Source organism: Meira miltonrushii, assembly GCF_003144205.1.
Source record: "Meira miltonrushii strain MCA 3882 unplaced genomic scaffold FA14scaffold_5, whole genome shotgun sequence".
Lineage (NCBI taxonomy): Eukaryota > Fungi > Basidiomycota > Exobasidiomycetes > Exobasidiales > Brachybasidiaceae > Meira > Meira miltonrushii.
This window is the reverse complement of record NW_020289947.1, coordinates 471,851-499,517: the sequence shown is the minus strand read 5'-3', so window position 1 is coordinate 499,517 and position 27,667 is coordinate 471,851. Positions and strand designations below refer to the sequence as shown.

The window sequence follows — 27,667 nt, the reverse complement described above, 5'->3', positions numbered from 1 at the left end:
AGATCTTAGCAATTGTGCATTTCCGACTGCCTTTTCTTCTGTCTGTATCAAAGCGGGGGAACTGGGCTTGTCATATAAAGGCGCATATATAATGGAAAGAGTTTAAACGCGACAAGAAACGAACAAAATTAATTCACATCCCAGACAACCTATCAAAGATCACAATCAACACTCACATCCAACAAAGCCCATCCAAACATGTCAGCCGGCAATGAAGGCGAAGGAAGTACTTCTTTCGGCGTAGGCTTTCAAGATGGTACCAATGGTGGCGCGGATATGAGTACATCTTCACCCACAACTCCGGGTGGAATTGGAATGAGCACGAGCACAAATGCAATCAGATCAATCGATGATGCATCAATGATGCCACCTCCTACGCCTGGTTCAATACGTTCTTCCGGAAGACAGATAAGGCCAAGCTTAAAAGCAAGAGATATGGATTTGGATGATGATTATCAGGATACTTCTGGTGCTTCTAATGGTCGATCATTGCGCTTACGTCCACCCTCAAAACCATCTGGCTCAGCAGGTCAATCTTCAGCTTCAGCAATACGAGCAAAGAGACTCAGGCTGAACATCCGAAGTGAGCAGCGTCTGAGAGGACGTGGTGATCCCACATATGCGGGTGCAAATAAGACCACTCCTTATATGCAGGGTTATGATCGTGAATTAGACAGTTCAGATGATGAAACAGGTGAAGGGATGGCATTCGAAGAACACATCATTTTACGCATGCCAGAAGGACACGATGTAACAAAAACGTTGGGTGAATGGGTGCGTAAACGTGAAGCAGGAACAGAAGGTCATGAGATCGAGCTAAAATTTAAAGATGCTCGTCGTGCTGTTTTCAAAGTTGGCGATAAGATGATGTCATCGAAACTTGTTGATTTACCGGCAATCATTGAATCACATAAAACGTTGGATAATAAACAACTTTTCAAAATTGCCGATATCAGTCAAATGCTCTTGGTCACACATTTAATTCAAGAAGAAGCAGATGTTGCAAAACCAAATCCTGAACCGATCGAAGGATTGGCGGATGACTTCGTTTACGATCATGGACTTACACCTCCTATGCGTTGGGCACGAAAGAGAAGATTTCGTAAGAGAATACACAAAAGAACGATTGAAACAGTGGAGAAAGAAGTTGAGCGCTTATTACAAGAAGATGAACGTGCAGAAAAGGTGGAATACAGAATGGTCGATGCAGCAGAGGCAGACTTTAGTGATTCAGATGATGAAGCAAGAGCAAGAAGGAGAGCATTGCGTGACGGAAGTATGATGGATGATGGTACTTCCACTTTAGCTGACGGCGAAGATCGTTCGATCAATGGAGACTTTGAAGAAGGTTCTTTTGCTGGCGAAGATGATGATGATGACGATGTAGATCAAGATCTTCAAAGAGAATTGGAAGAAGAAATGCTTTTACAACAACAAGAAGAAGAGGAAGAAGATGAGGACGAAGACGATGATGATGACGCTTCAAGTTCCGGAAGACGTAGAAGGCGTGCTCGTAGCTCTTCACGCGTTACCAGTGATGATGACGATGACGACGACGATGATGATGATGACGATTTGTTCGATGGTGGTACTGGAGACGAGGCGCAAGCGGGCGATCAAGATGCTACCGGATTGGATGGCGAACGTGATGATGATGACGAAGATGATTTGGATGAAGAAGAAGCTGAGTTACGCGTTCGTGAACAACAACTGGAAGCTGAATGCAGAGAAATTGAAGGTATGGTCAAACGTAAACAAGCAGAAGTGGATGCAACGGCGAATGCGTTGATCAAACAACGCAATTCTGCTTCCCTTAAACGTATTCGAGATGAATTGGAAATCAAGAGAAATCAGTTGCAAGATCTTAAACAACAAAGAAGAGAAGGTAAAGCAGCAGCCAGAGCTGAAGCCGAAGAGGAGGCTGCCGCTGCCGCTGCCGCTGCCGCTGCAGCCGCTGAAGAGAGCCAAAAAGCAGGTTCAGAACAACAAAGTGAGGCTATCGGTGAGAAGGGCAAAGTATCCAGTAATGATGACAATTTGGCAAAAGGTACGTCAGCTTCTAGGGCATCTGCGAATGCTGAAGATAATGCCAAAGCAGGACATCAGCGTCTTCGCACAACCACAGATACAACGACCGAGCTGGGAGATACGGAAACTCGAAGAGGTGAAGAAGACTACGACGATGAGGAAGAGGATGAAGAAGCAGGAGACGATGAAGATGACGGTTTGTTCTGAGGTCATCCTCTCTAATTATGTATTATAGCAAAAGCAAATTTTTATAACAATGTGTATTTGGTGGTATAGTATATTGTACAATCGCAGATATCATTCAATATTCATGAATTGAGAGCAATACTCCCATCTCTGGAATGGCTTCTTTTGAGAAGAGTCATCTTGACCCTCTTCCACAGCTGAATTTGTAACCAGGACTGGAGCAAAGATTGCACGACCCGCTCTAGGAATACTTGCTTTGCCTGTTAAAGTTGTTTTAGATAAAGGTGCAATTGTGGCGGACAAAGTCAATCTCTCAACGTAAGAAGCATGAATCGGAGTGATTGCCTTGCCTGTTGCATTGGTAATCGCTGCAATCGCAGCGGTATTTCCCGCGGGAGGAGAAATATTGTCAAGTTTGAGAATGACTTTGCGTGTACTGAGAGGAGACAGATTCTGCACAACAAAGTCAACATTCACAACTTTCCTTCCCGATTGAGTAAAGTCATGCTTTCCTGCTTGATCCATAGGCAGCTTGAAGTCAAACAGAATCGGATCATCTTCCATGTGTAATCGACTCGTGCGTAAGTTTTGCCAAATAGCCGCTTTCTCACGTTCGGTCTCGGCATACATCGTGCGAGCTGCTCTTCCTTGTTCTGATGCGTTGGGATTCGAGAACAAAGGTGCCAGATAATCAATTGAAGGACCCAAACGTAACCCAAACACGAATGCCTGACCGTATCTTGTTTCACCACTTTTGCTCGAGATATGCCAGTGAGCGATAATGTCAACCTCATTGGGTTCGTACAAGGTGAAAATTTGACGTAATTGTTGTAATTCGTCTATTCTCTTATCGCCGCCTTCACGTCGTACGAGCAAAGAAGGAAAATCGTGCGATAATGTTGAAAGTCTATATTCCTTACGGGCCAGAAAGAAGAAGCGGCTTAGCTGTTCATTTCCATGTACCTTGCTTGAGGTAAGCTTTGTTGGCGGTGCAGAAGCGCTTTTGTCCAATCCTCTCCCTGTAAGAATTGAGCGTAACTGATCTACTGTAAAGCTCAGGTCAGAGATTGAAACAAAATCTTTACCATCGTTTGGTGCATTCTCAGGTGTCACGAAAAGCTCCGTACTCCGTCTTTCCTTTTGACCAATACTCTTAAAGGGTTCAAGGGTATCTTTTGCGTGATCCGCATCAACCCTCCAGCAAGGTCCGACCACAGACAATCCATCGATCACAATATTCTGCGGCTCTCCCTCGCTAGCCTGATCTGGCTGCATCATATTGGAAGCGTCCAAGCGTAATTGATATTGCATCTTTTCCGATCTTGAAGGTAGGGCTTGAATGGACAGGTCTACCACAGGATCGATTTGGATCGTGTGTTGCAGTTGTGCAGTAAGTTTTTCACCACTCTGTGCCTCGAAAACAATTAAAGCACGCAGTGTGACGAATCCGAGAGCGCTTCCTCTCAAGATGACTTTCCAGCTAAATGTATCGCCTGCAGCCAATGTATCCTCTATAAGGGGAATCGCAATCGGTTTTGTTGCTTGCAGAGAATTGTCGACTTCAAACGATTCTTTTTCGAGCTGGTCTGATGTGACGTCTACGTTGTTTGGATCAACCAAAGTGTCTGGACGGTTGATGTGAATTTGTGCGTTTTTCAAAGACGCCTTGCCAACATTTGCAAAATTGATCGTAGCTTCTACTTCCTCTCCTAGCCCTAGTTGAGAAGCAGCATTCACAAAAGTGGCTTCAAGAATTGCCTTTGATTCATGAACAATGACAGCGATTGATTCGTTCGGCGCGTAAGTTGGTTCAGAAGATGTACGCTGCTCTTTTGTATCGTTCAAACGTCTTCCAGCCTTCACGACAGCTTCACGAAGCTCAATGTCCTCCCCGAAACAATATCGGACTTGCGATAGCTTCAACTTCTGTGCTGAACGACAAATTGCAGCCAATGATACAATGCGTGTTTCGAGTGGCGCAAGAGTGAATGAATCTTGAGGTTTGATCTCAACAACGCCATCCGAGACTGCGTCTCCCGTAGTAACATCCACAAGGTCAACTGCTAGAGATGTGATGGCTAGTTGCACATTAAATGGATTCCGTACGCAGATGTGAACCCAAAATGTTTCGTCAATTGCAGTTGTATTTTGCTCCTTGTACGCTTTTGAGACAGATTGACCCAAGACCCGTTCTTCCAACGCTCTCCAAGGAGCATCATCGCTTTGCGTGCTTGCATTCACTTCAATGTATGTCGATCTAGAGTCTATGATATTCAGACTTGGGCTGATGCCATGTGCTTTCAAAACGGCTGTAAGATCGCCGTCTAGATACTTGCAACATGTCAAGAAACCTTGAAGGTATGTTTCATGCCTATAGGTACTTTCTGGACTTGATGCTTCAAAGCTTGTGCTTTGTCTCTGGAGGATGCGAACATAATAAGCAAGTGCCTGTGCAATGTTGCCATCATTGAAAGCTTGTTGAGCCATCTCATGTTCCATATGATCATTGATCACTTCCCATTCGCGAACTTGTACTCTTTCATTCTTGGCGATATAGTCGGCAAGCTTTTCGTTTTCTTCTTCTTTCTCTTCACCCTCCTCGCCCGTCTCCGTCAAAGAGGAAAGATTTCCCTGTGATAACATTCTATAAATTTGTGCAGATGCTCTAAAGCAACGTAAGCTGAGATGCTTTTGTCCGCATTTCCTGTACCGATGTGCAGCCATGATGAGATGCAAGGCACATTTGCGCAAAGCAGGTTTTCCCGATTGACGCAAATTGACAAGGGCTGCTTGCTCCAACAGCATTGCTGCGACCACTTCTAGATCATTCTCATCCTCACTTGATCCTTCATTGGCCGTTCTCACCAACGCAGCAGGAGCAGAACGATAAAAACTTAAACCTCTATATGCTTCATAGAAAAGCAATGTTGCACGTAAACCATCCAATTGCAATGAACTTCCTTTTTGTCGGGGAGCGATAAGGTAAAATGATCCCGCAGCCGCTAGATACGAATCAACATCGATCAAGGCATTTGGCGTACCCATCATCAGCATCAAATGAGATAGACCAAACATCTCATTTGCGCCAGCGATATACTTGTTCGCCTTATCATTGGCAAAATCTTTTCTGCACAGGTCGTACATCGATGCTGCCAATTTATAGTCATGCGTCATAAAAGCAAAGTCGGCAAGTCTTCTAGTTTGTGCCTCTAGCGCTGTGTGGGGGTAATAGCCTAGAGTAGAGAACGATTGCGATGATTGAGATGATCCGGAGCTACGAGATGCTGCTCCACCAAAGAATTTTCTTCCCGCTCCCAATAATCTTCCTGTCAAGCCCCTTCTAGAAGCCGCTAGCTGGTCATTCCAAAGGCTCACACATCTCTCCATGAAAGGTATGAGACTTTGAGCGGCAAAGTCGCGAACAAAGGTCTTGATCTTTCGGACATCGTCATCGTTGATAAGAGATGCATACACCTTTTCCTCTTCTGTTGTGCTACCGCCATACCACTTGCTTAGAGCGTCTAGACTCTGTCGCTTTTTGGGAGATGCAGTGATTGTATCGTCTTGGGGAGGGGATGTTGCATATGAGCTTGTATTTCGAAGGACACGGTGCCACAGACTTGAAATATCTTCTTTGGGATGCGATGACTTCCCTTCAGCAGAATTGATAGGTAGTAGGCAGCAATGTAGCCCGTATGTCTTTTTCACATTTTCCAAAAGTGCAACAGATTCTGTTAAATCTGATCCGCTTTTCGATACGTCATGAAGTAAGACGTAATACCTGAATATTAGAGGATCAACGTATGGACGTTTGTTGAAAGCTGAATTTGAGTGAGGCTGAGATTCTTCAAATAGATTGGCAAACGCATTCATTGGATCGGAAGATGAAGCTGAGACGACCAGTATCGCTGCCATTGGGTGACCGAATGTCTCATGTTCGCTTACTTGACGAGCATGCAATACCATATCCCTCGTATCGGCAAACCAAGGCGTGATACGATCAATTTCGGCATCGCGATAGAGAGGTAGATCAATTCCTTCCGATGTAAGATCATTTTCGTCCATTATTAGAGCGACGTCTTGCGAGTAGACGGAAGGCTTCCTCCTATGTGATGAACTGTTCTTTTGATCCGTTTCCTCATTTCCACGACTTTCCCAAAGTGCTTTTGATTTACTGCTTATGCGTGCACTGATGGCGTCCAACAGAATTTCCGGACGAGAGTATGCTGGCGTTCTTCTCTTTGGCTTCGGTGGAGATTGTGCATTCCGTGCCGTATCTGTAGATTGACCAATGATATCCGCAGGCGTGAATAGAGAAGTAGTTGAAACTGCGTGTGAAGTGCCAAATAAGTCAATATGATCAAACGAGAGTGGAAATGTTTTGCATTGTCTAGTTTCAAGTTGAGATGTTCGTACTGTAAGATTTTCGATTGATTCTTGAAATGGTTTCAACAAGTCTGCAAATGAGTCGAAATTATTTGGAGCAAGTGCTTCGTCCACGTCAGGGCTACTGAGAACGGCAATCCGAGGTGCTAAAGCAGCATGAATCCGATGAGAGGCAGTATTGATTTCATCACTATGGCGAGTAGGAACGCCATCTTTCGCCTCCTCCGATCGTGCCGCCATTGCACCGAACCAGAAATAAGTATATGGTAGGAAAGGAAGGAAGCGACTTTGAGCAAAACGTAACCAACAATGACCAACATGATCTGTGCTTCGCCTTCAAAAGTTGCTAGGCAGACGCTTAGTGACAGGCGTTCTTCGCGTGTTACCACTATTGCCGATGCACACCGTACTTCTTTGAAAAATCTTCCGACCTTCCCACCAACAGAATACGACAACTTCAATCCAAAATGGCCCCACAAGCAGATCCAGAACCACTTGTCGAGGGAGATGCATCCGAGGAAGCCGGACCATCAGCTCCCCCACCGAGAAAGGCAGTTTATTGCGGTGTATGCAGTGAGTAGAAGATGGGCTTTAGACCTCATCGTACGACATCAATCTGATTCAATCATTCTATCTCTTACTTTTACAGCATTCCCGCCCGAATATTGCGAATTTGCATCCTCAACATCAAAATGCAAACAATGGCTAGCAGATGCACATCCTGATTTGTTCAAAAAGCTATACAGTGAAGAAGCATTAACGCAAAAGATGGCAAGTTTAACGACAAAACAAGCAGAAGATTTAGAAAAAGATGCAGCAAAGAAAGAAAAGAAAGCCGAAGCAAAAGCAGAAAAAGAACGTAAAGCATTGCAATCATCTAGAATCGTATTAACAAAGATGGCAAGAACGAAAAAGAAAGCAACAACGAGTTTGTATGGTTTGCATCTTTTCAGTCCACCTTTGCCTGCTTTAAAGGCTGTTGCTAAAGGATTGTCCTCCAGATTGGCAACAGGTGCAAGTGTTTCAAAATCAACAGCAAATCCAAACGTAGACGAAATTATCATTCAAGGAGATGTTGCAGAAGATATTAGGGATATGATCATCAATCGACAAAAACCGTTTGAGACCCTACCAAAAGAAGATGCTGGAGGTATATCGGCTTCGAATATCGTTGTAGAAGAAGAGAAAAAGAAGAAGCCAGCAGCCAAGGAAGGAGAAGAAGCTGGTGCTGGAAATGATTAAAGATATGGAAATTCAATGCTCTGTTGTTGCAATTTCATTTTGTATACTCTACATAATTTACACTTTTGGTACATGCTAAGATGGCCTTTTGCGTGATACTACTCCGATGGTTAGCATTGATACGTGCCGTCTGAACCTTTTGAATACTGAGAGCTCTCTTTATGATATTTGTGCTTGATCATGCGGTATGAGCAAGTATATTTGTGATCATCGATGCGCTCTCTCGTAGTCTTTCTCTTCTCTCGTATGAATCTTTTGATTGAGCAGCAAAACGTGCATTTATGTCCTCTTTCTCGCCATTCGAAGTATCTTCATTTTTGCTCTGGCCATTCTCCTGTAGGTCTACCATCTGTGTATCCTCGACTTTTGAAACAGGAGCTGTCTGTTCTTCAGATAACGGACACGCAAGACCTGAGAAACCAGCTTGGGTTGCATTTGACAGTAATTGATCGATCATCTCAATAAGCTTCTTGTGTGCTTGTACGACGTCATCCATCGATATCCAATCATCCACGAGCACATTTTCGTAAAGGTTGAAAAATGTTTCATTTAATTCTTCTAATTTGTCCAATTGAGAATTTGCAAATTGTTCGACATTATACATCAAAGCAGTATAAGGATTTGAACTGCCTAGTGCAGCAACGGAAAGATCTACTGGTTGCTTGTTTCCTGTGCTCTGTCCGGCTGATGGAGTATTGGCAATTATGGCTGCGTTTGCATTCTCGTCGAGTGGATTGTGCTGCCCTACAGCCGCTGCCATATTTGCAAATACGGATGGGCTTGGGATCCCATGATTGCTGCCTGTTGAGCTGAGAGGGTAAGGTGACTTTGTCTTGATTGGAGAAGACATGAAGCTTGCATTTCCTCTGATGGTGTGTAAGAGGAAGAAGGATACAAGACTTGAGAATGACTATTTTATGTCCGTGCGTGACGCCCTTATTTTTTGGGGGAATGGGCGTTAATCTCCGTTTAAGCGGGTAAGTTCTACAAGCTAAAGTAAGAACATTCTTCTCAACCTTCTTCTTCACTTCCACCCTTACTTATTCTGCCGGAATGTCTTCAGCCGAGCAGAAGACACCGCAAAGCCTCTCTTCACCAGAAGAGTATGGAAAATTGCTGGACCGATACGACACCTGGCTATTCGATTGCGATGGAGTTCTATGGTCAGGAGATGATTTGATCGAAGGTTCACAAGACGTAATTAATCATTTACGAAAGTCAGGCAAACGAGTTGTATATGTGACAAACAATGCCAGTAAAAGTCGAAAAGCAATCAAGAAAAAATTTGATCAATTAGGATACGAAGCAAAAGAAGAAGATATCGTTTCAAGTTCTTTTGCTGCAGCAATTTATTTAAGAGACGTTTTAAAATTTCCAAAAGATCGTAAAGTTTACGTTATCGGTATGCATGGAATCGAAGATGAATTAGACGAAGCTGGAATACAACATTGTGGTGGAACGAATCCGGAAGATAATCAACTTTTACCGCCGATGGACTTTTCATCTTTACGAACTGAAGAAGCAATGGATCCTAGCGTTGGTGCAGTCATGTGTGGATTTGATATGCATATGAACTATACAAAATTGTGCAAAGCATACAAGCATATCACCAGAAAAGGTGCAGAAGGACCTGTCGTAGAAGGAGAGAAAGGAGGTGGCTGTCACTTCATCTTGACCAACGATGATTCAACTTTCCCTGCTGGTGGAGGCCCATGGCCCGGAGCAGGATCTCTTTCAGCTCCTCTTTTGTTCGCATCAGGAAGAAAACCTGTCATCGTCGGAAAGCCAAATCAACCAATGTTGGACACGATCAAAGAACATTATCATATAGACGAAAAGCGAACGATCTTTGTTGGAGATCGTTTGAACACAGATATTGCTTTTGCCAATAATGGAAACATTGACAGCCTTCTCGTTTTGACCGGTATTTCTACCGTAGAGGATATCAAGAAGGAAGAGATCTATCCCACATATATCATGGATAGCCTTGGTCAGCTCAACGAAGCAAAATAATCTATAGATACTGAGCATGCTAGAATACAATAGAGTTTTAATAGTCATCACCTTCCTCTGGCTCGATGTCGAACAGAAGGCTAAAGTAAGAATGGAGGAGAGAAGTTTATGTCAGTTATGTGTGCTCGCGATGGTAACCTATTCTAGAATACTCACAACTCAGCATTACGATCTCCTACGTTGGTAATCTCAACCTCTTCACCCACTTGTCCACCTCTCAAGAAAACGCCATCACCTTCGCTGAGCAATTGATCTCCTATCCGAATTTGAGCTTCTTCCTTGTCATTCTTGCCTTGAGACCAAGTCAAAATGACGTCAGACTGGAACATTTGTGGGTCACATTGCAAAGGTGCCAAGCTATTGGTATTGGCGAGCGAATTTGCATTCTTTTCTTTTGGTAATGTTTGTTTTGTCACCCATTTTGGTGCTCGGTAAGACAGACCCTTTTCTCCGACATTGTTGGGTGCCACAGTAACGATCAATTCGTTAATCAGAGTTTGTTCTGCATGAGCAGCAAGTAAACTTTCGATGGCCGTTGCTCCACCTTCAATCATCACACTTTCGATTTGATGTTCTTGACGAAGAGCGGTGAGCAGATCGGACCATGATAGATGTCCGTTTGCGTCTGTTGTCACCTTGACCACCTCTGCTCCAGCTTCACGTAGAGCTGTGGCTTTCGCTTCTTCGCCATTAGCTGAAGTAAAGATTAGTGGTTTCTTGCCGGTACCTTGTCTTGCATTGTTGAGCAATTTACAATCCAAAGGTGTTCTGAGTTTACTGTCAATGACGATAGGACGTGGAAGGGCATCTAGCGGCACCTCTTTCCCATCAAGCAAAGGGTTGAGCAGTCTAGCATTCAATTGTGGATTATCGTTGATTAGGGTATTGACACCAACCAAGATGCCATCGTGTAGGATGCGTAATGAATGTGTCATAATCATACTTTCCGCATTACTCAACGCCAACATCTTTTTATTCTCTCCTGCAATTTTACCGTCCCGACTTTGTGCATACGTGAGCGTAACCCTTGCCTTCTCTGGATCTGTAGCCTTCAATTTGTTCACTTGACCTTTGCTTGCATCACCAGTCAAATTTGGTGTAACGCCATACACAGATTTACAGTATCGAGCAGCATGCTCCAGTCGATCTTTATGTTGTGTGTATCCTGCGATATCTTTCTGTACCTGTTTCTTCAACGCATTTGGATCTTTGTATCCGCTCGTCATTGCTAGATGAATGAATGACCATCGTTCACCTGCACTCTGTTTGGATTCATGACCTAAGATATGCTTGACAGAATTACCGGGAGTCAAGATCGATGTTCTTGTGGTCAAACTGCAATGTGCCGGAATAGCACGTCCAACAGGTAACAAACCAGTCTTTTCGCGCTCCTCTGGCGTAAAGGTGTCCACATCACGAATGAGTGTCATGAGCTTGTTTGTCTTTTCTTCATCTTTGACTTGCGGTAGGGTGTAATACTTTGGTGGAAGGTTACGTTGACGAGGTGTGTACCAAATTTGCAAGAAATGACATTCGTCGTTTGGATGATCGTTATATTCACTATGTCGTATTCCACTTCCTGCGCTTGTGAATTGAACTTCTCCTCGCTGTAAGGTTTCCACGTTTCCAATGCTGTCTTTGTGTGTTAATTTACCATTGATGATGTACGAAAAGATTTCTGCATTATTGTGAGGATGAGTTGGAAATCCAGTCTTTGCTGCCACTCTGTCTTCATTTACGACCCTTAGACAACCGAATGTCATCCATTGTGGATTATAGTATGATGCAAATGAGAACGTATGAAATGTCTTTAACCAGCCATGATCGGCTGAGCCACGATGCCACCATCTTCTGGCTGTTGAGATTGTTGAATTGGGAGTTGACATGATCGAAGTTGATGGTAGAGAAGAATGAGAATGATCAAATGTACTATTCTTATATACCTTTTCCCACTTTAATGCATGAGGAGCTTGAATATCCACGTTAAAACGGAGGTAAGGGAAGTACAAGTCTTAAGTGCGGTTTATCCACAGTGAGTGAGTGTTGTTCTACTATTTTAGCGCGTGTATTTGATATAAGATCATCATGCTCAATAACATCTTACGCTTATCACCTAACCACTATTGGGAAATGATATTGAAATAAGATTGATTACATATCATTGTGGATAACACATTTTGAGATAAAGATTGCAGAGGCATCGCAAGTTTGTTTCTCTTCAGACCGTAAGAGAGATCTACAACCAATGGTCACCACTTGCATAGATTGAACCGTACAGCAATTCATTTGTACAGCTTTGAAAGGGAAGAAGCTATAGATTCAATAACTATTCTCTCAATTGTATTTGCATAACGTACGTATCACTCACCTTTAAATGAATGTGTTGTGACCTACAGACTTCAGGATATCCCTGCGGCAATTTTTGCCTTGACCGGCAGGGTTACAAGTTGGAACGCAGGAATCGCAACTTTGACCGGGAACGGGTGTAGCTTTGATGCAGGATTGCATAAAGATAGCAAAGAAGATTAAAGTGAATGACAAAATTTGAATACGCATCTTGATAGAAAAGTGATTCGCTAATTCTTGAAAGTCTTGAAAGTCTTGCAAAGAGTTTTTGACGGTTGTGAGGGATGTGCAAGTTAAAAAAAAAGGGCACTTTATATATCCATCACTTCTTCTCTCATCCAATTCCAACCCGGTATCTTCAGGTGATTGTGATATTATGTATGGTGCAAGCGGACTTATTCAGCCTACTTACATCGTAATCTGGCTGTGACGGTTCCGATGATTGAGATTTACCAATTCACGCCACAACTACTCTTGCAAAGTGACTGTAACGAGTGATCTCGCTACAGTAAGAGATATCAAAGACTTGTCATATTATTATAAAAAAGCTCCAAAGATATGCCGATGCTGTTGGCCGGAGTTTAAAGAAGACACGGAGTTATGTTATGGCGTTAAGCGCTGTTGGCCGTGTGCTATAATAGCCCTAGGCTTAAATGTTCTTTCTTCTTACTTCCGATTCTCTTATACTTTGGCCTGTGCGCCTTTACACAAAACCATCATCATAAGAAAAGCTTGCAAAGGGAAATGGCACAATCATCTACCTCTGGAGTGCCAAATTGGCCTCCACAATTGAATGATGATCAAATCACATCTTTAACCGGACAAGCGATCGATTATGCATTATCCCATTCAATCACTTATAGACCTTTACCTTCTTCCTCTACAGCAACAAAAGGCGTAAAACCTCCGCAAGATACAACGATTCACGCTCCGATAAGCCTTTTACCTTCACCTTTTCCGGCTAATCTGTTCGAACAAAGTCAATCACTTCAACCGTTGTATAATGACATTTATGCACGTATAACTGTGGATAAAGAATTCCTACGAAAGATTATCGGTGGAAATGTGATCTTGGTAGATGAATTTCAAGCAAAATTATGGCAATTATGGAACAAAGTCGAACAAGAAGGAATTCAACAGCCTTTGCATTTGGGGCTCTTTCGTTCGGATTACCTCTTACATCAAGAAGGAAACGACTCACAGCCATTCACTATCAAACAGGTAGAGCTCAACACTATCTCGAGTTCGTTTGGACCACTTTGTTCGCGTGTCAGTGAGTTGCATAGATATCTTGCTCGATCTACAGGAGGTTTCTTTGGCATCTCGCCTCAATTGACAGTGGACAAATTACCAATCAATCGAGCCTTAGAGACCTTGGCAGGAGGTTTGGCAGCCGGACATCGGGCATACGTCGAACGAGCCAAAGCCGAAGATGCAATTATCCTGTTTGTCGTTCAAGATGGAGAAAGAAACGCATTTGATCAACGATTGATCGAATATCAATTATTGGAACAGCATGGAATCGTTGTTAGACGTGCTTCTTTGGCACAATTGGCAAAGAGTGCATCTTTGAAAGGAGAGGAAAAACGATTGTATCTGGACAACACAAACTCCGGGAAAAGCGAAGAAGTAGCAGTTGTGTATTTCAGAGCTGGTTATGGACCAGGAGATTATCCAACAGAAACGGAATGGGATGCAAGGTTGACAATAGAGCGTAGTTTAGCGATCAAATGTCCAACGATTGCACTTCAGCTTGCCGGAGCGAAAAAGGTACAACAAGTTTTGTCAAATCCTGGAATTGTTGAACATTTCGTTAAAGATTCGAAAAAAGGTAGGATATGGTCAGATGAGGAAGTTAAAAGATTACGTGCAAGCTTTATGCCGATGTATAGTATGGGCGAAGAAGATGGAGGAGAAGGTATACGGATTGCATCGGATCCAAAGATGGCAAAAGAGTATGTTTTAAAGCCGCAACGAGAAGGAGGCGGGAACAACATTTATAGAGAAGATATCGTGGGCGCATTGAAGGACTTAGAAAAGCAAGATGAAGAACAAGGCAAAATACAAGGAAGCGATGGAAGCAATCGAAATATCAAAAGAAGAGAAGCTTACATTTTAATGAAAATGATCGAACCACCAACGAATGTAGGAAATTATTTAGTCCGATACGATGCTGCAAAAAGCTCTTCGGGAAGTGCTCCTCAAGCTGTTTTGGCTCCTCATGTTATTTCCGAATTGGGTGCTTTTGGATCAATTTTGTTTGAAGCAGATCAACAATCCACAAAAGTAATCTTTGAACAAAGCGGTGGTCATCTTTTACGTACAAAAGCAAGTGAAAGTAACGAAGGAGGTGTTGCAGCTGGCTTTAGTGTGATTGACAGTCCTGTTCTCATCTAATTAACACAAATTGTAATCACGCAATAGAGTGCAAGCACTGAATGGTCATTAGCAAAGGCATGCAAAAGATAAAGGGTGGATGTGTGATAGCGGATGTAGGTTAAATATGACTTGTGTAGATGGCGGGGAAGGATAGAGAATGAAAGGACACATGTGCGGTTCATTGACCTAGATTAGAAAAAAGGAGAACCGAATCAATCGCTACCAGGACGCATCATTCTGGCCAAGAGATTTTCGATAGTCTCGTTGCGATTATTACCAACGCTGTTCACACTTTCATCACCCGTCGTTCCGTTCATAAGAGGAGTTGAAGGTAATTCTGGTGGAGCAGTGACGCCACGGATATAACGTGATTTGGAATGTGAAAAGCTTGCATCTTGTTCTTCATCGGATGAATGAGAAGAGATTGAAATGTTCGGGTCAATATGCTGGGCAGGATGGTTGTATGGCCCAGGATGAGGATATTGTGCAAATGGCGGATAAGGCGGTGGAGGTGGATGATGAAACATTGGTTGAGGTTGTTGGTAGAATTGTTGTTGTTGCTGTTGTTGTTGCGCTTGTGCTTCACGAGCAAACAGAGAGCTGTTACTCGTTGCATTTGCACTCATACTTGGGTTCATTCCTGTACCATTTACAACGCCCCCATTCTTCGATTGCAAGAACTTTGGTACAGGAAGACTGGCTGGTGAGGGCGAGTTGTGGAAATTGGGGCCGGCATATGCCAACTTGTTGGGAGTCGTTGGTGGGCCAGAAGAAGGTGAAGAGGATGAACCATTTGCACCGAGATGAACAGACGAAGAATGAGTGCTGTTCTTCGGTTTGCTTGGTCGGCCATGAGCGGCATTGTGATTGTTGTGAAGGTCGATATCGCCAAGGCTGTCAGCTCTTTGTCTTTGCTTCTTCTTTCCGCCTTTGTTAGGTGGTTGACCAGAGGCATTGCCTCCAAAAGTCATTGCGTCCCTTTCATCTGCAAAAACATCAAATGCAGGTCCACGAGCTTTGTTGTTCGAGCCGAATAGCTCTTGTTGCCAAGTCAAAGCGGAAGAAGCCTCATTTTTGCTGACATCCACAGCTTGTGAGCCTTTGCTCTTGACAGAAGGATTTGTAGCCTTGTCTTTCTTTCCACCTTTCTTCTTCTCCAGAGAGGCAGATTTTGGTGCTTGAGAGTTGAGAAGCTGTTGTTGCCAGGTCAAAGCAGCGTTTGAATTTGCGTCTTTGGCAGCTTTTGTTGATTGAGGCATATCCCAATCAGAGCTTGAGTGTGAATCAGGAGCGGATCGGGAGAGTTGGTTTTCATCCGCTTTGATTTCGTCGATAGCCAAGGCCTTCTTTCTAGGCTTGACAGATGCATTTGGCGCTGCTACTGAAGAAGGGTCGGCTGACGCAGCGACTTGCTTCTTCTTCTTTAATTGTTTCTTGGAAGTTGTTGATGATGACTTTTCGGCGTCATCTGAATCTTGAAATTCATCGATTGGCTTGCTCAGAGAGAGTAGACCAGGAGCGAGTTGTTTTCCAGTGCCAGGAGTGTCCTTCTTGGCCCGAGGTCTTGCTGAACCGTTTGGTTTGTTCATTTGTGTAGATCTGTTTGTAGATTTGGATGACGTACTGGCTTGATGAGATGCGTATTGCGCTGAAGATGAATCTGTTGCATGTATTGGGGCAGGTCGCATTGTAGCCAGCATGTTTGAACGCGGGATTATAGTGATACTCTGAGAAAGCGAGATCAGAGCAAAAGTGTACTTTTACAATATCAATCGATAAAGTACAGACTGCAATGAAGATAGTTTTCTAGCCAATAAAAGCAGCTAGACAAGGCCAAGTCAAGAGAAAAAAAAAAGAGAAAAGAAAAGAGAAACTTGAAAGGTTGCGGTGACAAGTAGATCAAAAAAAGCAAATTGATCAAGAATACACCACCAGAGAATTATTTGTGTCGAACGAGAAAAAGGTGGTAAGTGACTTTGATGTTGTGTGATGTCACAGGTAGAGATACAACTACAAATCGAATCGAGAAACGAGAAGAAAGGTTGATGGTGATAAAAGGTGAAGATTGATGATGTGTGACTCTTACCATGTTCACTGTCCCCCCTCTGACACAGTGCACCTTTGTTCTTTAATTAAGTTGCATAGGAGCAAGATAAGCGTGTGTGTGGCAATTCTATTATTCTATTATGAATATTGTATGCATTGGGCATTATTGTGTAAGGGCAGGCAGGCAGGCAGGTAGAGTGCTTAAATTATTCAGCCTCAAACATACAATTCGCGTTTCGAATACAAATCAGTCGCGCTTCATAATACTTCACAAATACAAAAACACAATCGGACTTGGATCGCATTCAATACAAAAAGAAGCGCACGCCTACCAAATTAGGAGAAGTAGATTGAACGTTGTGCAGTGGTGCATGCAGGGGAGAGACACACATTGCATAGCATGGTTGGCCTTAACAGCAAGCCTGATTTTGACCACAAAAACCACCACATTCAGAATAAGAAACGCCCATGCTACCATCTGGACAAGGGTAGGCTTGGCATGACCTGTTGATGATTGGTGAATGTCAGTCTGACGAATGGATCAGATTGGTTTAATCAAGAGAATTGAACTCACCTGCTTTCAACTTTAGTCACAGACAAAGCGAGAAAAATGATACCGAAAAGGATATGAATCGTTTGAGTTACTTGCTTCATCTTCTTGATGGGATTCGATCGTATTCTTTTAAGGTGAAGTGGCGTGGCAGTACTGTTTAATAGAGATGCTGGTGAGGAGGAAAGAATACGTAAAAGTTTCAATGCGTCACCACCAAAGAAAGGCGCCGCTTTTGAGAGGAGCTGGAATGTATTTATCATTTACCCTAGGCCCCTTCGGGATGACGCCTCCCCACGGAGTCTTGCAGTTGATTTACTCGGAGGAGTAAATTTAATTTATAAGAATAAACGCACTCCCTCACACAGTTCTCAGGATCATAGAGCATATCATTAGCATATAGAGATATCATCCAACACAATTAAACCTTTGACTTTTGAAGATAGATACTGCGAACTTGGCACCATCCCTTCATACCTGCAACACCATTTTCGGCACCAATACCGCTTGACTTGAAGCCGCCAAAAGGTACTTCAGGATGTTGTTCCATTGCTTGGTTTGTCCATACAACACCTGCTTCGACACCACGGGCCAATTTCTCAACACGTTCCAAATCGGATCCCCAAATCGTTGCACCTAATCCCCAAGAAGAATCATTTACACGTTTCAAAACATCTTCATCATCTTTCCATTTCAAAAGTGGTACGATTGGTCCAAAAGGTTCTTCTTGTACCAATCTACTATTTTCTGGTGGTTGATCTACCAAAGTTAAGGGTGCGAAATAACCTGTTCCTTTTGTGATTTGACCACCTGTAAGGAAGTTATGACCTTCAGATTGAGATTGTGCGAAGAATTCGCTTACTTTTTCGAATTGCATCTTGTTGTTCAACGGTCCATACATGACGCCTTCTTTGTCACCTGGTCCAACGCCAGATTGTTTGGCAACATCTGCCAATGCTTTTGAAAATTTATCATAAATATCTTCATGAATAAAGATACGTTTGGCAGCATGGCAAACTTGACCGGTATTGAACATAGCGCTCAAAAGTACGTTTGGAGCTGCTTTTTCGATATTCACATCGGGTAAAACGACGCAAGCATCATTTCCACCCAATTCCAAAGTGAATCTTTTCAAAGTGGCAGAGCAACTCTTTGCAACGAGTTTTCCAGTTGCTGTTGAACCGGTGAATGAAATCTTACGGATCTTTGGATGTTCAGTAATCCATGGACCCAAGCTATCATCACCCAAAACAATTTGCACAACACCTGGAGGCAAATGTTTGTTGAACAACTCAACGATTCTCACATCGCACAAAGGTGTGAATGGAGATGGCTTGATGATGATTGTGTTACCTGTCAAGATGGCAGGGATGATTTTCCAACACATCAACAAGACTGGGAAATTCCATGGAACAATTCCGGCAGAAACACCAAGAGGAACGTATTGTTCAATAGCTCTTGCTTTATCAGTTTCATAAACAACTTGTTCTTTGATTTCCATATCAGGCATACGATCGAACCATTCATGAACGAGATTAACTTCACCTTGTGCAAAAGGCATAGATTTACCTTGTTCTTTTACCAAAAGATGAGCGATATCATCACTGAGGTCTTTGTATTCCTTCCCTACTGCTTTAACAAGCTTTGCACGTTCTGCCCATGATGTTCTTGACCATGTGTTAAATGCTTTTTGTGCATGATCAACTGCTTCGTCCAATACTTGACGTGTTGCGATTGGAACTTGAGCGATTGGCTTTTCGGTTGCGGGATCGATTACGTCCAATGTTTTTGCACCTTTGGCATCATAAGATTTGCCATTGATGACGTGAGAAAAGTTTCCTTGTAATAGTTTAGACATATTTCTTGTTTGAATTAAGAGATGGTAGGAAAGGAAGAACAATACTTGCTTGCAAACAAAAGGTGAAGAATCTTTTCCTATCCATTCACCGAAGTCGTTCCCTCCACCAGATGCCCTTTCGGTACACACACTTTGTTATATAGCCGGATAGACGTTAAAGCGGCGGGAATAATTCTTTCTTACACTGGTATGACCCACATTTTAATTAATGTTGTGGGAACGCACGCTAACAGATTCCCATTTGACGGGCGACGGTACCTGAGCAGTATCGTGTAGTGGGACCTTTTTTTAATTTATCGGATATAGGTACAACATCGGATATAAGAACCTCGCTCAGATCACATGGTAAATTCTTTCGCTTAAGAGGAGGATAGCATGACACACTTCAAAATGTAAAACAGCATAAATTGTTAGGTATCGATTTCGATTGTATTTGATGATCTCTTGACAATTCAATGTTTATTTATTGGCTCTTTCAACGTCTCTGTTGAGATAGACGGCGGCCAAAAGAATGACACCCAATGCTCATTGTTTCAACTTTGCCTCCCTTTGTTTATCAATGATACCCTTGAATTCTGTAGAAAGGAAATGTAAGAATAAAAGTCAGTATGTGCTTTGGCTTTCATTGTTTTTGCTAATCATCACTCACGTTCAAAGAACAAGAACAACAACGTCGTTTGAGGCTGCAAACGCAAGAATGCAGGCGTCCAACCGCGGAACAAAACAGATGGTCCATCAGCTTTCAAACTTTTGCTAATCATACCCATGATACCCAATTGAGCATCAGCACCACGGGCGTTTTGAATACGACTTTTAATCACATCTACTGGTGTCACCAAAGTTGTGGATAGCGTTCCTGCACAGAATGAAGCTGCTGTTTGTAATGCAGGTCCATCGGGTAAGATGTTCAAAGATAATAATAAACGTTTGAATAAATCATATCCTCCCATTTGACCAACGTTCATCACCACACTACGGGTAACATTAGGCGTAAGACCGCGGAAGAGGACGCTTGCTCCTTCGTCTTTGGCAATACGAACCAGTCCTTGAACGGAATTGCGGTATCCGTATCGTTGGTCTGCAGGTCTGTTTAGATCACTGCACATACGAACGAGTACAATTTCTGCTGGTACACCGACAATACTAAAAGAAAGAAGGGAAGAAGGGATGTTAGGCATTACTCTTTAGAGTCGGTCTGTTAATTGAATGCACACTTACCCTGCTACAAAACCGGCACCTCCAGAGCATAAGAATAATTGACTTGATGTTGCTTGCTGACCATCTGGAACAAAGAAATCTTTAGCTTTCTCATAAGCAGCAAAACGTGTGATCGAATAACTGCCTTGACGTAACCAAGTTGCTGTCAAGCCATGGAATAAACTTTTTACTCCTTCTTCTTTTACACTTAAAGCCATAGTTGCAAACATTCCTTTTTTGACAGTCATTGTTTGTAATCTATATTTTGTTAAATCGAGAGGATGAGTGATTGTTGCCGCACAACATGCTGCCGCTCCACCAAGCCAAAAAGGATAAGTCTTTTTGGTTGTTGATTGAGCGGGTTTTGGACCTGCAGCTGCCATTTTTGTCTTCTACTACTTTGAACGGAAGGACGAAATAGCGACCTGCGCTGTGCAAAAAGGATGAGGAAGTATAAAAAGGGATGCTTGAAAGCCCTTTTAAGATGATGATGATGTTGAGGAGGAGAAAATAAGAATCAAAGAGGAGATTTAAACATCATCCCCTCCTCCCCCCTTCCCAGCCGATAGACCCCGAAATAGCAGTGTACATTAAAAAGTTTTTCTTTTATGCAGCTATGATGCATGATCCTACGAATGTATGCGCTTAAATTGTATGGCTGAACGGACGGCAGCCGCGCACAGGTAAAGCGCCCAAAAAATAGGATCCAACAAAATGCATATTAAAAATGACACACACACACATTCAACACGATTACATGTCATGTCCGATTGGATCGGATCATTAAAAGTTGGGAACCAACAATGAGTGGCTTATTCCGTTGTCATATCGGGAGGAGAGGTGATCATTGCTTGTCATTTAATTCCTTCTTTTCCGATTACAATCACTCTCTCAATTGACAATTACTAGCCCCCCATTCGATGGTGCCATTCATGAGGACACGCATGCAACTTTAAAGAGATAACGGCTTGCATGTACAGATTAAAATGCGGGGTAATTGTACTTTTAAAGCGCGGCGCTTTGTTCTCATACAACATTCCATCCTCCCGCACCTCTTGACGCGTTCGTTCCTGCTTTTGCCTCTTCTTGCTCACGTGCTTGTTAAAATTTCAAGAAAAAAAAGTTGAATTGGAATTTTTAGTAGGTAAAAATCTGACTGCACTAAATCAGTGCATTTGTTCAATCAACGTTAACTTCTTCTTTATTTCAATCAATATAGTCCTGCTTCTGCCATCATTATTGAGAAGGAGCATTCTGAAAAGATGCCAGGCTTGAAACGTAATGGAGGGAACGGGAGTGGTACCTCGGGTCAAAACAACAAACGACCAAGACATGATGAATCGGTCAAGAGTACCACACCTTCCACCTCAGTCCTTCGATCAGAAGAGATTGATTTCCCACGTGGCGGAGGATCAAAATTGACACAATTTGAACATAAACAAGCATTAAGAGAAGTAGATCAAGAAGCAAGAGAAAAAAGAGCGGCAAAGAAAGCACTGCAAACTAGCACACCTACGGCAGATGATGAATTGTTCAAAGACCGAAAGATTGAACAAAAACGGAAAGCGAATCGAGAAAAGAAGAATGCTGAACGTAAAAAACGAACAGTTGATACCACAAAGAAATCTAAAGGAAAAACCGATGACACAGAAACTACCGCTGAAGAGAAATTAGCAAGAGTTGAATTATTGAACTATAAAAGATTGACAGTAGGAACAAGACTTTTATGTTCTGTTTTGGCCGTTCATCCTTTGGCTATCGTTGTCAGTCTACCCGATCAGCTTTTGGGACACATTCCGATCACGAACATCAGCGAGACATTCACACAGAGGTTAGAAGGTATGGCTGATAGCGATGAAGAGGACGACGAAGACGAAAGTGATGATGACGAAGAGAAGGATGTAAGCAAGAAATCAGGTGTGCCTGAACTACGTGATATGTTCTCTGTCGGGCAATGGATTCATGCATCTGTTGCTGCCCTACAAGCACCAGGTACGACAAAGCAGACAAGAGGACGAGAGGGAGGAGAGTACGAGCAAGAGTCTCAAAGGGTCGAATTGACTTTGGATCCAACTGTCGTCAATGAAGGAGTTAGTGTATCAGACCTCTCGACAGGATTCACCCTTCCACTCTCTGTGAAGAGTAAAGAAGATCATGGATATTTGATGAACACAGGAATTGAAGGGGTGAGCGCATTTATCTCATTCAAAGATGCTGGAAAGAAGGTTTTGGAAGAGGGTCAAGTCGTTCAAGCATTTGTTTCTGCACTTGCAGACAATCAACGATCATTCTCTGCTACAATTAATAACCCGAAATACACTTCAACAGCAATTACTGTGCCACCAAGTGCTCGTGCGTTGTTGCCTGGCAACTTGCTCCAAGTTTTGGTTACTGCAACTTCCAATCAAGGAATCAACGTCAAGGCTTTTGGAATGTTTGACGCAACAATCTCTTCCCTTCATATGGAGCATGATGAAGACTACCAAGTGGGGCAAAAGATCAAAGCTAGAATTCTTTGGGAGCAAGGACCGGAATTGGATGACGTCCGCGACGATGTAGCAAGCCGAAAGATCGCAATGAGTGCAGCACCCTCTGTTCTCAGCTTATCATCTCGTTCTACAATTCCAGAAAAGTATCCAATCGGAGCACGTGTACAGGCAACTGTTCTCAGTACCATTGAAGATTGGGGTTTGATGTGTGTGATCAAAGGAGAAGATGAAACAAAAGCCTTTACACACATCTCTGCATGTTCAGACGATCATGTTGTTTCTTTGCCCGCTACTACAGGTCGATTCAAGATAGGAACGTCACACGCAGCCCGTGTTGTTGGACATTCTCTCACCGATGAAATCGTTCGACTTTCTTTCCAACAGAGTATCTTGGACCGAGCGTTCATGCGAGTAAGTGAGGTGATGGTTGGAGAAGCAATCAAAGCAACAATACGCGTTGTCAATCCTAAAGCTATTGTGCTCAACATCAATGGATCCGTGGACGGAGTCGTGTTCCCAGCTCACTTTGCTGAAGTTCCTCTAAAGAAACCGGAAAAGAAATACAAAGTTGGTCAATCTGTAAGCGCACGAGTTCTCAAGGTTGATCCCGAGCAGAACAGAATCGTTTTGACCCTTAAGCGAACATTAGTACAAAGCACTTTGAGCACTGTGGCTAATATGCAAGATGCTCGCGTTGGTGTCATCACACATGGTACTATTGGACGTATAATAGAAGGCAATGTTGGACCTTCTGCTCTTTTGGTTGATTTATTTGGTCAGATACGTGCTTACGTTCCCATCAATGAAGCATTGGAGAACAGCTCAAAGATGTCAGCTGAATCAATCAGATCATCGTTCTTTGTCGGACAATGCGTCAAAGTTCGTCTAACAAGAGTTGATTATGAATCCGGTCGTGTATCCGGTAGTATTCGTCAAGCCAGTGAAAGCTACTTGAAAAGACTTAATGTCGATGTTGTCAATGTGGGCGATTCTGTTGATGGTAAATTGGCAGCTGTTCATCAAGATGTTGTCGTTTTGGAGTTACAACCGAGCAACGTTCGTGCTTTGTTGGGCTTGAACACGCTGGCAAAGATGCGAAGCTTGGACGTTGAATCACTGCGACAACAATTGACTGAAGGAGAATTGATCAATGACTTGAAGGTTCTGGACAAGAAAGCCGACAGGGGAATCGTGATCGTTGGAAGTCAAAATAGCTTACCCTCTGTGCAAGATGCAGATCTGAGCGTAGGCAAGGTCGTCACAGCTCGTGTATATGGGCGGGATGGCAATGCTGCCCTCTTGAATGTCGGAAAAAACGTTCGCTGTCGATTGCATGCTGTTGATCGAGCAGATGATTATGGATCGAGTGATCAAAACGCTGATACGCTACTTCCTGCTAAAGATGAAACGATACAAGTCAAGCTCTTGAATCTTAAAGGAATCACAAACAAGCGAGCAGAAGTTTCTACCAGGCCAAGTGTCTTGCAAGGAGACGGCGATAGTAGTGCTGATATTCGTGATCCTATCATCAACAAAGCGAATGAGTTGCAAGTCGGACAAAAAGTGCGAGGCTTTGTCAAATCGGCTGTTGAGAAAGCGGGTGTATTCGTTGATGTAGGAAGGAATGTCACAGCACGTGTCAAGATTTCTGAATTATCCGATTCTTTCATTGCCGATTGGAAGAATCACTTCAAAACCGGTCAATTGGTCGAAGGTACGATTACCGATGTTGACTCAGCGAGCAACAAGGTAGAGATGTCATTAAAGTCAAAAGCCGGTGTGACAAAGACCAAGAAAGAAAGTGCAAAATCAGTCGATGCAACAATGTTGGCCTCTTTGGAAGTTGGTCAAAAGATCAAAGGTTTCGTTCGTGCTTTGGCGGAATTTGGAGTATTTGTTCAGATTGAAGGTACAACCTTGAGCGGATTGGCACATAAGACTCAATTGAGCGACGACGCTGATCCTGATCAAGCTGTCAAGGCATTCAGTGTTGGTGATAAGGTCAAAGCTGTTATCTTGAAGCTTGATGCGGAAAAGAAGAAACTCAGCTTTGGATTGAAACCAAGTCTTTTCTCTTCAGAAGATTTCGAAGAATCAGAAGATGAAGAAGACGAAGAAGAAGACGGAGACGGTAGCGAGGCAGGTAGCAGTGATGTCGAAATGGATGCCGATGCACTCTTGCAAGATGATTCGGACAATGAGGATATGTTGGAAATCGATCATGGCAGTGACAGTGATGCGGAGGAAGACGATGATTCTGAAGAAGACAGCGAAGTCGATATTGATGACCTTGAAGCCGACTTAGAAAGCGGAGACGAAGATGAAGCCATGGAAGAAAACGATGAAGAGAGCGACGATGATGACCATATCGACATTGACGCCGAAATTCAAGCTTTAGCAAAAGAGGATGGCGACCAATGGCTCGATTTTGATCCTAACAAGATATCTGATGACGAGGATAGCTCAGACGATGATGACGAGGACGAAGAAGAAGATTCTGACGAGGAAGCTATTGATCTTGAAGAAGACGAGACTGCTGTTGAAGCTTCGAAAAAGACCAACCAAAAGAAATCTGCTGTAGCACCCGCCCTTCACTTGAGCGGTGGATTCTCATGGTCAGCCGACGGAATCAAGAACGGCAATGAAGATTCTTCGGATAATTCAGACTCATCTGATGATGAAAACGAAGATTCGAACAAGCGATCCAGGAAACGTGGCAAGAAAGCAATGCAAGAAGATTTGACAGCCGATCTGGCTACAAAGATGCCCGAATCAGCGCAGGATTTTGAACGTCTTTTATTGGGTTCGCCCAATTCTTCCTTCTTGTGGATCCAATTTGTCTCTTTCCAAGTTCAATTGGGCGATGTTGAAAAAGCAAGAGAGATTGCCAAAAGAGCATTACAAACTATTCATTTCCGTGAAGAGCAAGAAAAGTTCAATGTTTGGCTTGCTTTGCTCAATTTGGAAAATACATACGGAAGTGCTGAGACCTTGGAATCGACATTCAAAGAGGCTTGTCAGTACAATGAACCAAAAGCAGTTCACCTTCGTCTTGCCGATATTCTGGAGCAAAGCGGCAAATTGGAAGCTGCCCAAGATCATTGGAAACGGACAGCAAAGAAGTTTGGTTTGAGCAGCAAAGTATGGCAAGGATATCATAGATTCCTGCTGAGAAATGGCGCTCAAGGATCACATTCTGACGATAGCCGTGCAGTAGTCTCAAGAAGTATGCAAAGTTTGGACAAACGCAAACATGTAAAAACGATTCTTGCATATGCTTTAGATGAATTCCGCATTGGTGATTCCGAGCGTGGAAGGACAATCTTTGAAGGATTGGTGGATAGCTATCCAAAACGATTGGATATTTGGTGGCAATACATCGATCAAGAGACAAAAGGTCAAAACACATCTCAGGTACGCGACTTGTTTGAACGAATCTTGGCACTCAAGCTGTCGAGCAAAAAGATTAAATCAGTCTTGAAGAAATGGCTCGAATTCGAGAAGCGCCATGGCGACCAAGCAGGTCAACAGGCCGTTTTGGCACACGCCAGAAGAATTGTTGAAGAACAAAAGAAGAAGTCAGAGAACAACGATGAGGAAGATGAAGAGATGAACTCAGACGAAGAGGAGGACTGAGGTGGCCTACATGCAAATTCCCTTTATAGATTCATACTTTCCGTTTCATAATATAACACTTATCAATTGTATGATCAAGAAAAATGTCAATTGTGGATATAATGTTAGCGCATACAAATACAGTCCATGATATTATCAAGAATAAGAGACTCATGTCAGTCACTCGCTTTCCTGATCGAGTTCATGTTTTGTCCCGGCTAATCTGCGGTTAGGGCTGACCTTCTCTCGTTTCTTCTTCAAGTCCTCTATCCATGCTTGTTCGAGATGATCTTTCATTTTAGGCATATTAGGATATGTTTTATTGTCACGAAAAGAGACCAGGGGTGCTCTGAGCAGAGATTCATAGTGATCTTTAGAATGCGGCAAGCTCTTCTTTCCTTGTCGAACAAGTTCTTGAATCGTATCTAAATCTAGCCAGAATCCATGTGTTGGATGAAAAGATTGATAGTGCTTCTTATGCTTCAATCTATCCGCGACCAGATCATCACTGATGACGTGCAAATGAACAGTGTCCATACTTGGAACGGCATGAAAGCCTACCCGAACACCCCATTCTACTTGACAAGTTTCATCGTTCGAGGCATCAGTACGAAGTTGGTCGGGTAAAGGAAAATGTCGCATCTCTTCTTTGATCAGCTGTACGACTGACTCGCATTGTTTTCGCATTTTCTCCAACACTTCCCATGCATATGGACTTGCAAGCAAGGTGCTCAAACTGTGAAGATGTGAAGCAGGAACGGTTTGTCCTTTTGAAGAACTTCCTAAAGCCAACTTCCCACCTGCCAACCTAAGTGCTGGTTTTGATGCAGGCGAAGAAGATGACGATTGTGTCCCTGCTAGATTGTTATTCACTTGGTCCAAGGTGAACGGTATTCTTGGTAAGACCAAAAAGTGAAATTTTGCTTTTGGATATCCATCATAGATTGCCAATGTGTGTGAATCGGAACGTAGATGTACGCCTTTAGGTAACTGACTTTTAGGGTTATGTGATTTGGCGAACCCCGTCAATGCTGTATTCCAGCCTGCAATACCTGTAGGCCAATGCACCACCCTTGATGATTGACCAGACATTGATGCGATGACATGGAGGATGGGGTCAACCAATGATCCCTTTCTTCTTCTCACTTCTTCTCAAGTACGCGCTAAAGTGCCTCGACGCTTTTCTCAATGTGGAAAGAAAAAGGCGCCGAGTCCAATTAAAGTGGGAGGAGAATGCTCGTGTGGCCATTCTCTAGTACAAGGGATCGAAGATGAAGAGCTTTTCTTTCCAGCTCACTCATGTTACTCGTCAGTCGGTAGACCTTACTTCTG

At 43.1% G+C, this 27,667-nt stretch overlaps 14 protein-coding genes across 14 annotated transcripts; 5 read left to right on the top strand and 9 right to left on the bottom strand.

Annotated features, from left to right (window-relative positions):
• Positions 1-4: 4 nt before the first annotated feature.
• Positions 5-2,350, top strand: FA14DRAFT_162338 (uncharacterized protein). The gene has a single exon (XM_025499544.1). The coding sequence runs from the start codon at positions 199-201 to the stop codon at positions 2,233-2,235; it is 2,037 nt and encodes a 678-aa protein (XP_025352372.1). The 5' UTR covers positions 5-198; the 3' UTR covers positions 2,236-2,350.
• Positions 2,281-6,860, bottom strand: FA14DRAFT_162337 (uncharacterized protein). Its single transcript, XM_025499543.1, has one exon. The coding sequence runs from the start codon at positions 6,838-6,840 to the stop codon at positions 2,326-2,328; it is 4,515 nt and encodes a 1,504-aa protein (XP_025352371.1). The 5' UTR covers positions 6,841-6,860; the 3' UTR covers positions 2,281-2,325.
• Positions 6,861-7,002: 142 nt separating this feature from the next.
• FA14DRAFT_174914 (uncharacterized protein) lies at positions 7,003-7,919 on the top strand. The gene is made up of 2 exons (XM_025500563.1): positions 7,003-7,173; positions 7,250-7,919. The coding sequence occupies exons 1-2, from the start codon at positions 7,068-7,070 to the stop codon at positions 7,840-7,842; spliced, it is 699 nt and encodes a 232-aa protein (XP_025352370.1). The 5' UTR covers positions 7,003-7,067; the 3' UTR covers positions 7,843-7,919.
• FA14DRAFT_84573 (uncharacterized protein) lies at positions 7,843-8,717 on the bottom strand. The gene has a single exon (XM_025502981.1). The coding sequence runs from the start codon at positions 8,690-8,692 to the stop codon at positions 8,021-8,023; it is 672 nt and encodes a 223-aa protein (XP_025352369.1). The 5' UTR covers positions 8,693-8,717; the 3' UTR covers positions 7,843-8,020.
• Positions 8,718-8,895: 178 nt separating this feature from the next.
• Positions 8,896-9,931, top strand: FA14DRAFT_192323 (putative 4-nitrophenylphosphatase; the record flags this gene model as incomplete). Its single annotated transcript, XM_025501930.1, has 1 exon — positions 8,896-9,931. One exon carries the CDS (start codon positions 8,896-8,898, stop codon positions 9,853-9,855), a length of 960 nt encoding a protein of 319 aa, XP_025352368.1. The 3' UTR covers positions 9,856-9,931.
• On the bottom strand, positions 9,893-11,741 carry FA14DRAFT_181980 (Pirin-domain-containing protein; the record flags this gene model as incomplete). The annotated part of the gene is made up of 2 exons (XM_025501167.1): positions 9,893-9,935; positions 10,012-11,741. The coding sequence occupies 2 exons, from the start codon at positions 11,739-11,741 to the stop codon at positions 9,893-9,895; spliced, it is 1,773 nt and encodes a 590-aa protein (XP_025352367.1).
• Positions 11,742-12,001: 260 nt separating this feature from the next.
• Positions 12,002-12,791, bottom strand: FA14DRAFT_162335 (uncharacterized protein). Its single transcript, XM_025499542.1, has 2 exons — positions 12,224-12,791; positions 12,002-12,149 (listed from the first exon to the last, which is right to left on the bottom strand). The coding sequence occupies exon 1, from the start codon at positions 12,409-12,411 to the stop codon at positions 12,226-12,228; it is 186 nt and encodes a 61-aa protein (XP_025352366.1). The 5' UTR covers positions 12,412-12,791; the 3' UTR covers positions 12,002-12,149; positions 12,224-12,225.
• Positions 12,792-12,969: 178 nt separating this feature from the next.
• Positions 12,970-14,598, top strand: FA14DRAFT_116362 (glutathione synthase; the record flags this gene model as incomplete). The annotated part of the gene is made up of 1 exon (XM_025496172.1): positions 12,970-14,598. A coding segment is annotated over one exon (1,629 nt), but the record flags the coding sequence as incomplete, so codon positions are not given.
• A 178-nt stretch (positions 14,599-14,776) lies between these two features.
• On the bottom strand, positions 14,777-16,550 carry FA14DRAFT_162334 (uncharacterized protein). Its single transcript, XM_025499541.1, has one exon. The coding sequence runs from the start codon at positions 16,278-16,280 to the stop codon at positions 14,793-14,795; it is 1,488 nt and encodes a 495-aa protein (XP_025352364.1). The 5' UTR covers positions 16,281-16,550; the 3' UTR covers positions 14,777-14,792.
• A 330-nt stretch (positions 16,551-16,880) lies between these two features.
• On the bottom strand, positions 16,881-17,537 carry FA14DRAFT_84533 (uncharacterized protein). Its single transcript, XM_025502980.1, has 2 exons — positions 17,201-17,537; positions 16,881-17,130 (listed from the first exon to the last, which is right to left on the bottom strand). The coding sequence occupies exons 1-2, from the start codon at positions 17,437-17,439 to the stop codon at positions 17,037-17,039; spliced, it is 333 nt and encodes a 110-aa protein (XP_025352363.1). The 5' UTR covers positions 17,440-17,537; the 3' UTR covers positions 16,881-17,036.
• A 3-nt stretch (positions 17,538-17,540) lies between these two features.
• On the bottom strand, positions 17,541-19,188 carry FA14DRAFT_162333 (aldehyde dehydrogenase). Its single transcript, XM_025499540.1, has one exon. It carries the CDS (start codon positions 19,032-19,034, stop codon positions 17,598-17,600), a length of 1,437 nt encoding a protein of 478 aa, XP_025352362.1. The 5' UTR covers positions 19,035-19,188; the 3' UTR covers positions 17,541-17,597.
• A 97-nt stretch (positions 19,189-19,285) lies between these two features.
• On the bottom strand, positions 19,286-20,614 carry FA14DRAFT_150221 (putative DIC1-mitochondrial dicarboxylate carrier; the record flags this gene model as incomplete). The annotated part of the gene is made up of 3 exons (XM_025497430.1): positions 19,286-19,609; positions 19,684-20,177; positions 20,253-20,614. The coding sequence occupies 3 exons, from the start codon at positions 20,612-20,614 to the stop codon at positions 19,560-19,562; spliced, it is 906 nt and encodes a 301-aa protein (XP_025352361.1). The 3' UTR covers positions 19,286-19,559.
• A 722-nt stretch (positions 20,615-21,336) lies between these two features.
• On the top strand, positions 21,337-26,436 carry FA14DRAFT_84513 (uncharacterized protein). The gene is made up of 2 exons (XM_025502979.1): positions 21,337-21,371; positions 21,451-26,436. Exon 2 carries the CDS (start codon positions 21,494-21,496, stop codon positions 26,354-26,356), a length of 4,863 nt encoding a protein of 1,620 aa, XP_025352360.1. The 5' UTR covers positions 21,337-21,371; positions 21,451-21,493; the 3' UTR covers positions 26,357-26,436.
• A 139-nt stretch (positions 26,437-26,575) lies between these two features.
• On the bottom strand, positions 26,576-27,376 carry FA14DRAFT_111471 (uncharacterized protein; the record flags this gene model as incomplete). The annotated part of the gene is made up of 1 exon (XM_025495944.1): positions 26,576-27,376. A coding segment is annotated over one exon (801 nt), but the record flags the coding sequence as incomplete, so codon positions are not given.
• Positions 27,377-27,667: the final 291 nt, after the last annotated feature.